Source organism: Cicer arietinum, chromosome 4 (genome assembly GCF_000331145.2).
Source record: "Cicer arietinum cultivar CDC Frontier isolate Library 1 chromosome 4, Cicar.CDCFrontier_v2.0, whole genome shotgun sequence".
Lineage (NCBI taxonomy): Eukaryota > Viridiplantae > Streptophyta > Magnoliopsida > Fabales > Fabaceae > Cicer > Cicer arietinum.
Window position 1 is genome coordinate 44,995,803 of NC_021163.2, and position 11,580 is coordinate 45,007,382.

An 11,580-nucleotide genomic window follows, 5' to 3' on the forward strand; every position below is an offset into this window, starting at 1 on the left:
TTTTTTTTAAGCATAATATTTTTTGACTGCATCTGAGTTTACTGGAAGTGGAAGCTCATCTCCATCCATTTCTGCGAGTATTAGAGCTCCCCCAGAGAAAGCTTTTTTCACAACATATGGTCCTTCGTAGTTCGGAGTCCACTTTCCCCGAGAATCTTTTTTTATGGGCAATATTTTCTTCAACACTAATTCTCCTTCTCGAAACTCTCGAGGACGGACTTTTTTCTCGTAAGCTTTTTTGAGTCTTTTTTGATATAGTTGACCATGACACAAAGCTATCATTCTTTTTTCTTCTATGAGATTCAATTGGTCATATCGTGATTGAACCCATTCTGCCTCTTCTAGTTTTGTTTCCATCAGGACTTTGATTGAGGGAATTTCGACTTCGATGGGAAGTACCGCTTCCATTCCATACACCAATGAGAAAGGAGTTGCCCCTGTTGAGGTACGAACAGAGGTTCTATAGCCATGTAATGCAAAGGGAAGCATTTCATGCCAATCCTTATATGTCTCCACCATCTTCTGTATGATCTTCTTGATATTCTTATTTGCTGCTTCTACAGCCCCATTCATTTTCGGACGATATGGAGAAGAATTATGGTGTTGAATTTTGAAATTATCACACAACTCTTTCATCATTTTGTTATTCAGATTAGTCGCGTTATCAGTGATTATCTTATTTGGCAATCCATATCGACAAATCAATTCTCTTTTGATGAATCTGACAACCACACTTCTCGTCACATTGGCATAAGAAGCGGCTTCAACCCATTTTGTGAAATAATCAATAGCTACTAGGATAAACCGGTGTCCATTTGAAGCCTTAGGCTCGATGAGTCCAATAACATCCATTCCCCACATTGAAAATGGCCATGGTGATGTTAAAACATTCAAAGAAGTGGGTGGTACATGTATTTTATCAGCATAGATTTGACATTTATGACATTTCTTTACGTGACTAAAGCAGTCGGATTCCATGGTCAAACAGTAGTAGCCAGCCCTTAAGATTTTTCTTGCCATTGTGTGCCCATTTGCATGAGTTCCAAAAGAACCTTCGTGAACCTCTTGGATAATTTTCTCTGCTTCTGCTTTATCCACACATCTGAGGAGAACCATATCATGATTTCTCTTATAAAGCACATCACCGTTCAAGAAGAAATTCATTGACAATCTCCTTAAAACCCTTTTGTCGTTCTCTAAAATACCCAATGGATATTCCTTATTCTTAACATATGATTTGATGTCATAAAACCACGACTTGCCATCCAACTCTTCTTCTATTGATAAGCAATATGCATGTTTATCTCGTTGTTGGATTTTTATGACCGACACGTCTTGATTAGTGGTTATTTTGAACATTGACGACAAAGTGGCCAAGGCGTCAGCTAACTGGTTTTCTTCTCGAGGGATATGGTGAAAAGTAATCTTCTCAAAGTGTTCTGTCAATTCTTTGATATGGGTGTGATACGGAATCAATTTAGAATCTCGCGTTTCCCACTCTCCTTTCGTCTGATGGATGACCAACAATGAGTCTCCATATACCTCAAGAAATTTTACATTTGATTCGATAGCTGCTTTAATGCCCATAACACATGCTTCATATTCTACAATATTGTTTGTACAATCAAAACACAACCTAGCCGTAAATGGAGTGAACTGGTTCTCTGGAGAAATCAAAATGGCTCCAATTCCATGCCCTAACGAATTAGAGGCACCATCAAACACCAACCTCCATTTTTCTTTATTAGATGATTCCGTCTCTTCAACTAAAGTCATTATGTCTTCATCGGGGAATTCACATTGCATTGATTGATAATTTTCTACCGGTTGTTGGGCTAAGTACTCTACTAGTGTGCTTCCTTTGATAGATTTTTGTGTAACATATACCAAATCGTATTCTGATAGCAACATCTGCCAACGGGGGATCCTTCTAGTAAGAGCATGTTTCTCAAAGATGTACTTAATTGGGTCCATTTTAGACACCAACCAAGTTGCTTAATCTTTTCGAAAGCTTTTTGACAATTCTCATTCCATTCAACCTTTTGGTCTTTGCGCAACAATTTGAAAATCGGCTCGCATGTAGCGGTGAGGTGCGATATAAACCTTGCAATGTAATTCAATCTACCCAAAAAGCCACGAACTTCTTTTTCAGTGCGTGGAGCCGGCATTTCTTGTATTGCTCTTACTTTATCTGGGTCCACCTCTATCCCTTTTTGACTAACGATAAACCCAAGTAATTTGCCTGATCTTACACCAAATGTGCATTTAGCAGGGTTTAAACGAAGTTTGAACTTCCTTAGTCGCTCAAATAACTTTTGAAGGTTAACAACATGGTCTTCTTCAGTTCGAGATTTTGCGATCATATCATCCACGTAAACCTCTATTTCCTTATGCATCATGTCATGAAACAAGGTTACCATTGCTCTTTGATAGGTTGCCCCGGCATTCTTCAATCCAAATGGCATCACTTTATAGCAGAAAGTCCCCCATTGTGTGATGAACGTAGTTTTTTCCATATCTTCGGGAGCCATCTTGATTTGATTGTACCCTGAGAAACCATCCATGAAGGAGAAAAGAGAGTATTGAGCAGTGCTATCCACTAGGACATCAATATGAGGTAGAGGAAAATCATCTTTAGGACTAGCTTTATTTAAATCCCGATAATCAACGCACATTTGAACCTTTCCATCTTTCTTTGGAACTGGTACAATATTAGCCACCCATTGAGGATATTTTGCTACTGCTAAGAAACCAGCATCAAATTGCTTCTTGACCTATTCTCTAATTTTAAGTGACATATCAGGTCTCATCCTTCTCAACTTCTGTTTAATTGGAGTGTATTCAGGCTTGAGTGGTATCTTGTGTTCAACTATGTTAGTATCTAGCCCGGACATATCCTGATATGACCATGCAAAGACATCCACATAATCAATTAAAAGTTTAACCAACTTTTCTTGCTCACTTTCTTTCATAGACATACCAATTTTAACTTCTTTTTTATCATGCTCAGTCCCTAAATTGATCACCTCAACAGGTTCTTGATAGGGTTGAATTATCTTAGCTTCCTGTTCAATTAGGTTTTCTAGTTCTGGGGGAAGCTCACAACCGTCTTCACAATCCTCATCAACATGATTAATCAGACGTTCAAAATTACAAGAAATGGTTCTAGCGCTGCTATTTTCAACATATTCATTTTCAACTCTGCATTGTTTAAATTAAGAAGAAAAAGGAAAAAAAAATATATGAATAAGGATTGCCAAAAGAAAGAGAAAAGAGAAAAGAGAAAAGAGAAAAAAACAAAACCAGTTGGAGAATTCAAAAATGCATTTATTGATAATAAGTACGGAATTGAAATACATATGCCCTAATTAGTTATCCTTATAGCCTTGGGCAGAGCAAAAGGAGTTAAAAATACATAATTACTTTGAACACGAATTAACAAACACGAGAAACTCGATGATCTTCCAATTGTTGAGATTGGTGTTTGGAGGACAAGGGTACACTAGCTTGAGGGTATCATCATCACCATGATCCTCTTCCACAACAGCCACTTGATCAGCATATATTATTCCGGCGTTTTGAAAATTTTGGCGAATGTCACAAATAGGAATCTTCTGTGAATTCGGTATCCAGTTTTCCCAACGAGTCACCTTGTTTTCTCTTTTTTCCTTCGCAGCCTTTTCTTCATCAGCTTGAGTAGGTACATATCCTAACCCGTACCTATTGTTTTTTTCTGGTATTTCTATCAACTTCCCTAAATTAACAAAAACTCCTCCTTCTAACATGGATTTGGTAGACTTCAATGATGTGGTAGATAGCTTTGGTTCTTTTAAACGATATTCGTCACCCATGAAGATGACATGGGCAATTTCTAATGCTTGAAAGGAAGTCTCTATGGCTTCCTCCGTGTTTTCAATGTAACCTGTAGAAGATAAATGACTTACTATCATATCTTCTTCCCCATATATTATTACCAGCTTATTGTTCACTATAAACTTTAGCTTTTCATAGAGAGTGGATGTCACTACTCCAGCAGCATGAATCCATGGTCTCCCTAAAAGACAATTGTACGCCGATTTAATATCCAATACTTGGAAGGTTATCCCAAAGATGTGGGGTCCGATTTGAATTGGCAGGTCAATCTCAGCAACCACTTGTCTTCTAGATCCATCAAACGCTTTCACCACCAAAGCACTAGGCTTCAAACAGGCTCCCTCAACAAATAGTTTTGACAGTGTCGAATTAGGCATGACATTTAATGATGAACCATTATCTACTAGCACTCGTGCAAGAATATGATCGTGACACCTCATAGAGATGTGCAGTGCTTTAATATGCTCTGTCCCTTCAGCTGGTAATTCATTATCACTAAAACTCAGGCAACTACTAGCAGTGATGTTAGATTTAGGCATGACATTTAATGATGAACCATTATCTACTAGCACTCGTGCAAGAATATGATCGTGACACCTCATAGAGATGTGCAGTGCTTTAATATGCTCTGTCCCTTCAGCTGGTAATTCATTATCACTAAAACTCAGGCAACTACTAGCAGTGATGTTACCGACAACTCCATTAAACTGATCGACAGTGATATCGTGAGTAACATGGGCCTCGTTTAAAACTTTCATAAGTGCTCTTCTATGTGCTTCGGAGTTTAATAACAAGGAGAGTATTGATATATTAGAAGGGGTTTGATTTAGCTGATCCACTACCTTATATTCACTTTGCTTGACAAACTTCAAAAATTCACTAGCTTCTTCTTCAGACACCGTCTTTTTGCTGGTCTCTTGTCCTTTTATGGAATGATACATATCTTCTTTCCCTTTTTTTCCATGAACCTCCTTTTTCCTAAGTTGTTCAGGAGTGTATACTCGACCACTCCGAGTCATTCCACCAATCCCTGAGACGTTAGTGACATCAGTTCCTTTAGGTTCACAACCATCACTTGGTTGATGATATGCCAAGTGGGATGTAGCTTCGTATTTCCACGATACTGCCTTGGTATTTCCATAAGGAAAAGGGATTGGTGTTTGGACAATTATTGCATTTCCACACACGACCCCATGGTGAATACATGACCATCTATTGCCTATTGGTCTATCCCATCTTCAATGACATTCATAGAGGCATTCCCGTGGCCTGGCAAAGGATTGCTCCCTATGTTGGGATTGTCCTCCTTGAAGGTAAGCCATTTTGCATTAATCAATTCTTGCACTTTAGATTTTAGGGCTTGACAATCTTCGATGGAATGCCCAACGGCTCCTGCATGATATTCACATTTGGCATTTGGATTATACCATTTTGGAAATGGTGGTTCAAGAGGTTTCATTGGCTATACATGACCGGAATTGGATCAAAATGAGTTATCCTTTTTTCTCGATTGATAGGTGGTATGTAGTGATTCGAGATTGGGTATTGATTTTGTGGGGAAAATGCGGTAGGTGGTGGTTGATAAAAAGGTGGTCTTGAAGGGTGATATTGAGGGTATGAAGCTTGTGTGGTTGCGGCCACATATGGATAAGGGATGTAAGGAGTTTGTGGTATCGGGGGCTGGAAATTTGGGGATCGATAAGAATTGATGGGTGGAAAATAGAAGACTCTGGGGTTTACCATTACAGTGTTAGCGTCTCCTTCTTTCTTTTTTGTGAATGTCGTCTGGGGTCGTTTCACGCTAGTTGCTGCACATACGATCTTGCCACTCCTCATCCCACTTTCTATCCTTTCTCCTATCATGACAAGGTCAGAAAAGTTTGATGACATACTCCCAATCATCCTGTCATAAAAAGGTGACTGGAGAGTATCCATAAACATACCAACCATTTCTCTTTCAGATAATGGAGGTTCTACTTGTGAGGCCATTTCCCTCCACCGTTGTGCGTATTCTTTGAAAGCTTCGTTGTCTTTTTTCAAGGAATTTTGCAATTGCATCCTATCAGGGGCCATGTCAACGTTGTACCTGTATTGCTTCAAAAAAGGATCAGCTAGGTCCTTCCATGAACGAATTTGATTTTGCTCAAGATGCATATACCAACTTAACGATGCCCCACTCAAACTGTCTTGGAAAAAGTGAATGAGAAGTTTATCGTTATGAGCATGAGATGCCATTTTTCTGCAATACATAGTTAGATGACTTTTAGGACATGTGTTTCCCTTGTATTTTTCAAAGTCAAGAACCTTGAATTTGGGAGGGATAGTCACATCAGGAACCAAACACATATCGAAAGCTTCAAGGCCATAAACATTATACCCCTCAATAGCTTTTATTCACTCTTCCAAGACATGGAATTTTTCCTTTGATTGTGTATCATCCCAAATGTGAGGTTGATGGAAATTTCCATTAGTATCGAAATGGGGTACTTGGGGTGCAATATATGGAATATTTTCTGAGGGTTGAGTGTTTTGGGGTGGCAGATAGCCCAGAGGAGATGGAATTTGTGATTGGTTTGGGTTTTGGGGGTTGACAACTAAAGGTGGAGTATAACCGGGTGGAAGACCGTACATGGGAAATTGCATAGTTGTTGTACGAGGTTGTTGGGTAGTCGGGGTAAAGCCTGGTGGGTGAGAATGACTGGTTTGGTGTTCTTCATTTGCAGTCGGAGGATTCTCATATGTATTCCCCTTCCTTGACAAAGCCTGTATAGCTTCTAAGATTTGATCAACCTTATCCTTCAATTGGTTGACATCCATTCTCATCACCTCTTGATTTTGCTCAAGTTCTTCCATGATCTTCGAGTTTGCACGAGTCCGATAAGGATGTCGGGGAAACAACTTTATTGATTTTTTCTGTGTTTTTTTTAAATAAATAAAAAATTATGAGTATGTATTAAACATGAATGGAATGAAAATTCAATTATTATTATTATTTTTTTTTTACATTTGGATGTTGGGGAATCATAAGTCTTGCACGAATTATTAATGAAAGAAGAATATGGGAATCGATAAACAAAACAACAAATCCTTCATTGATGAGAAAAAGTACATTGCATTTAAATTAAAAAGCTACATCGACTATGGTATTTCAATCATTTTTTTCAATAGGACAACCAATCTTCTCCTCCAATTCTTCTACTAAATGTTTGCAATATTCAACGAACTTGTAGACTTTGATTGGAGAGTTGAGTGGATGCATTACTGCATCAATCTCTCTGAGATGTTTTGGAATTTTTATGATTGTCTGATTAGCTAGCATTGCTAATTTTTAAAAGCAATCTTTCCAATGCTTGCCTTTATTTTCCAACTCTTTATAAATCTCTTGGTTCTTCAATTGCCCAAGCAACACCATGAAACGCTCCTCCCAGTATATGGTTTCATCCTTCAAGTCATTATAGATCTTTTCTTGATAATCAATGTAATTCTTCAACTCACTAGAAGCTTCCATTTCTGCTTTTAGTGCATCTTGGTGTTTTGAGAGTAATTCTTCGATTTCTTCCTTTTGTTTCCTCTCATTCGTTACTTGACTCTCATATTTATCTACCATTTCTTTCAGTTGTTTCTTTAAATCTTCAAAATCCTTTTTTATGTTCTTCTCAGAGCTTGCTGATTTTGTCCACAATTGCTTCCACATATAGGCTTCTTCAATAGCTGCATTCCTTTCTTGCCTTCGCACATCTAAGTCTTCATTTGCTCCTCTTAAACAATCTTGTATGTCAAGTTTATTTCCTTTTTCAATTTTCAACCTCTTGTTGTTTAATTCGATAAACTGACTTTTACATGTGTTTTCTGATCGTAAGTTCTCATTCTTTTGGGTGACTTTTTCTAACTTCGTTTGTAGCTCTTTTTTCTCCTCTTCAGATTTTAGCAATGATGCTTTGAGTTCTTCTATCTCTTCATTTAACAAGGATAGGTTCAGGCATTTCCTGATCATTTGAGGGTGTACTGTGGAATGGCAGCTTGATTTCTTGGACTCTTTTCTTTACCCATTGTTGATAGGGTTCTTTTGTACTGCAACTTCTACATCCGAGTATTTTTCCTTTTCTAATGATCAACTCCCAAGCTCAACTTATCCTTCTCAACATTGGTGGGTCTACTATACCCGTATTGTGCAAAACAAAAGCCTCCAATGACCTATCATCTGGTTTATCCAACATGGGGTAGCCGAGTTGTCTTAGAGCTACCATTGGGTTGTAATTAATACATCCTTTCGTTCCCATGAGAGGTACATTTGGAAAATCTCTGCATCGACATATTACCTATTCCACCCCTTGTTCTCTATAGTACCGTGAAATTGTATCTCCAGTAAGACTAGCTATACTTTGAGCCCATTCACGATTGCTCTTAACCCCAACATTATACCCTTTCTTGAACATGTGAGACACAAACCAAGTATACAACACTGGAACACAACACAAAATTGTTCCCCCCTTCTTCTCGTGTCGCATATGCAGAGAGTAGTATACATCAGCAAGAACCGCAGGAACTAGGTTTTGTTTATGTTTGTTTAAAGCTAAGAAGATATTGATGGCAGCAAATTCTACAAAATTATCAAGGTTTGGGAATAAAACAATACCATAGATAATTAGAGCCAAAACATCTATAAAAGCATTCCATTATTTTTTAGCGGCTAAATCCTAGCACTTTTGCTCTAGATATTTTCTTGAAAAACCATGAATGAATCCTTTTTCCTCTTTTGTACTTGCCAACTCTCTTATGTCGATTTTTAACACCTCAGAAATTGCATCCAAACTCGGTGGTTGCCCCGTATATCGATAAGGATTTCCTTTCTCTAAGGAGTAACCCAATATTCGCTCAAATTCCTCTAATGTCGGGGCCAACTAAAAGTCTTGGAAGGTGAAACATCTTAAGAGAGGATCATAATACTGAGCGAATGCCGTGAGGGCCCCTGTTTGCACATTCACTGCCAAGATATTTAGAATTTTCCCATATTTGTGAAAGAAACTCTCACGTTGTATAGTTTTCATTTGATTGCTGATGTCTCTTAAACTCTTCAAATCAGGTTGCTTGAACTTTAAAAGTAAAGTTTTTCTTTTTTCCGATCCCATTGTCCACTTAAATAACACGTGACTTAAAGTTTGTATGATTCCCAAAAAATCCTGAAAATTTATGCAAAATGCTATTATGTTTTATTTTTTCCTTAGAAAGAGAGAAAAAAAAAGTCATGAGATATGAATGAAACTAATATATATATATAAAGTCTTGAATATATGAGATATTTTTTTGGTTTTTATGGATATTCTTACAATGAAAGGATCTATTGGCTTATGTAGTGAGACTCTCACAAGGGAGGCTTTATGGTTCTAAACACGGTTCCTAGAGCCAATAATCCTATTTTAGAATATTGTCAACAATAATAGGTAAACTATTTGAAGTGACAATAACCTCGATAACATCAAACTCTAGGTGAGATCTTCATGTTAACCAAACAGGATGTACATCCAGAAGGCTACCACTACGCAATCTCAAAACTAAGCTTAAGTTTTGTTCAAACCCGGGTAGAAGGTTCCACTCATAAGTGTGTGTCTTAGTTAAAGTGTAGGTGCTAAATAAGCATAATTCAATAACTCCATAATACTAACAAAACATATATACATGTAATAAATAAATAAATAAATAACATAAAATAAAAAAATAATCTACTAGCCTAAAAGAATATTATAATGTCAACTAATACTTATTAAGAAATAAAAACACAAAGAAAATGAAAATGAAAAACAAACAAATATAGAAAAAAGTTAAAAAATTATGCACAATTAATTTTTAGGCTTGACTCTCGAAATATCCCCAGTGAAGTCGCCAGCTGTCGCGGCCTAAAATTTCGAGTTTTCCTCGAATTCAATGGAGTCGCCACCAAAATTTATTTAAAAATAGGGAAAATATTGGGAAACCCTTAAAAATATAAAAAATATAAAAAATGGTCTTTGAAACCAGATTTTGAGTTCGGGAGTCGATTATGCGTAGGGAAGGTATTAGCACCCTACGACATCCGCTAAAAAACGGTTACCTATAATTAATTGTGCAAAATTATATCAACTTAAATATATATTTATTCCTCTTTATTATTAAATATGAATATAAAATTTTTTTATAAATGTGATTTTTGAGATAAAAGTGTCTTAAAAAATAGTAGAACAAAAAAGAAAGTTTTTATTAGTGTGCTTGACAAGAGTGTGATTTTGCTCCTATGTATCTCCCAGTGCGATGGAGAAATCAAAGCTACGTAGTTCTTGGTAAAAAATGTGGATGTGTTGATTGCTTTTAAATAAATTGTATTTTTGTTATTTAAAAAAAAATAAAAAACATAAAGAAATAAACTTGCTTGATTTGAATAATTATCTTAAAATATGAATTTTAAGACGATCGAATTGTACAACTTGTGTCTCAAAATTCAAGGAGTAATAAGATGTCACATCTAATTTAATCCTCTTAAGAATATTTTATTTTTTATTTTTAAATTGAATTTCAAAACAAACAAATAGTTTAATTTGTATCTTAACAACTCCAAGATTAAAATAATAATAATAATAATAATAATAATTAAATAAATTTTTTAAAATAAGTTTTAGAGTTATCAAAATATATAATTTGTATTATGTAACTCCGAGATTAAAATATTTTAATTAACTTTAAATAATTTTTATGATTAATTTGTTTATGAATTTTTAGTTTATTAATTTATTTGCAATTATGAGATTTAGAACCATCAAATTGTCACCATTTGTGTTCTAATAACTCAAAGATTAAAAAGATGTCACATGTAGTTAATTTTTCATGAAATATTTGTTATTATTTTATTTTATTTTATTTTTTTAATAAAAATGATACTAAATATAAATTTAAATGATTATTCAAAATAAAATTAATAATAAACACAAAAATAAAATAGCAAAAAGAAAAATATATGAACTTGTGGCTTAAAATAAAAAATTATACTAATTACAAATGTAATCCTCTATTAAATTATTTTGTATTTTAATAAGTTAAAAATTAAAATTCATTTTAATATTAAATAGCACCAAAAAAAATATAATATAATATAAAATAAATAATATTTATAACCTTTTAATTGTGCCTATAATTACTTATATTAAATAGAATCATCAACATTAAATGAAATAAATACATATAATAATGTATTTCTTCTCAAGCACAACAAGATATGAAACGGATTTTCAACCAAACATCTATTACCAACATCTATTTTTTTTTACAGAAACCACATAAAAAATAAAACAGATTTCCAAACTCACATCAAACATTAATCTCAAACAAAACACTACTATTTAAACCTTACATCAACACAAAAATATCATCTTTCAATAATGTACATTATAAACAGAATGAGAAAATACCCTTTTGGATAAGAATAGAGGCGGTGAAGGTGGTGTATCCTTCTTCTTCATTCTTTATATTAGAAACAACAAACAAACAAAACTTTTTTTTAGTTGCAATCTTTTTTTTTTTTGTAAAATCAACCCCTCATGATCTCTCTCCCCTTCACGTTGATTTTGTCTTCTAATATATAAGCTAAAATGAAGAAGAGGTGTGTTCATTGTATAAATTAAAGGTATGGATTTTACCCTGCTTTGGCAACCAGATCAAGCAAACTCATACAATTAAGGG

At 35.1% G+C, this 11,580-nt stretch overlaps 1 protein-coding gene across 1 annotated transcript in view; it reads right to left on the reverse strand.

Annotated features, from left to right (window-relative positions):
* Positions 1-6: 6 nt before the first annotated feature.
* The window catches only part of LOC140920077 (uncharacterized), a 13,444-nt gene continuing 1,870 nt past the window's right edge, over positions 7-11,580 (reverse strand). Inside the window, exons 2-5 of the mRNA XM_073367389.1 lie at positions 8,400-8,473; positions 8,221-8,300; positions 4,754-5,109; positions 7-1,085 (exon numbers count right to left, since the gene is read on the reverse strand). Coding sequence (XP_073223490.1) covers positions 7-1,085; positions 4,754-5,109; positions 8,221-8,300; positions 8,400-8,473 — 1,589 coding nt within the window. The remainder of the gene's footprint in view (positions 1,086-4,753; positions 5,110-8,220; positions 8,301-8,399; positions 8,474-11,580) is intronic.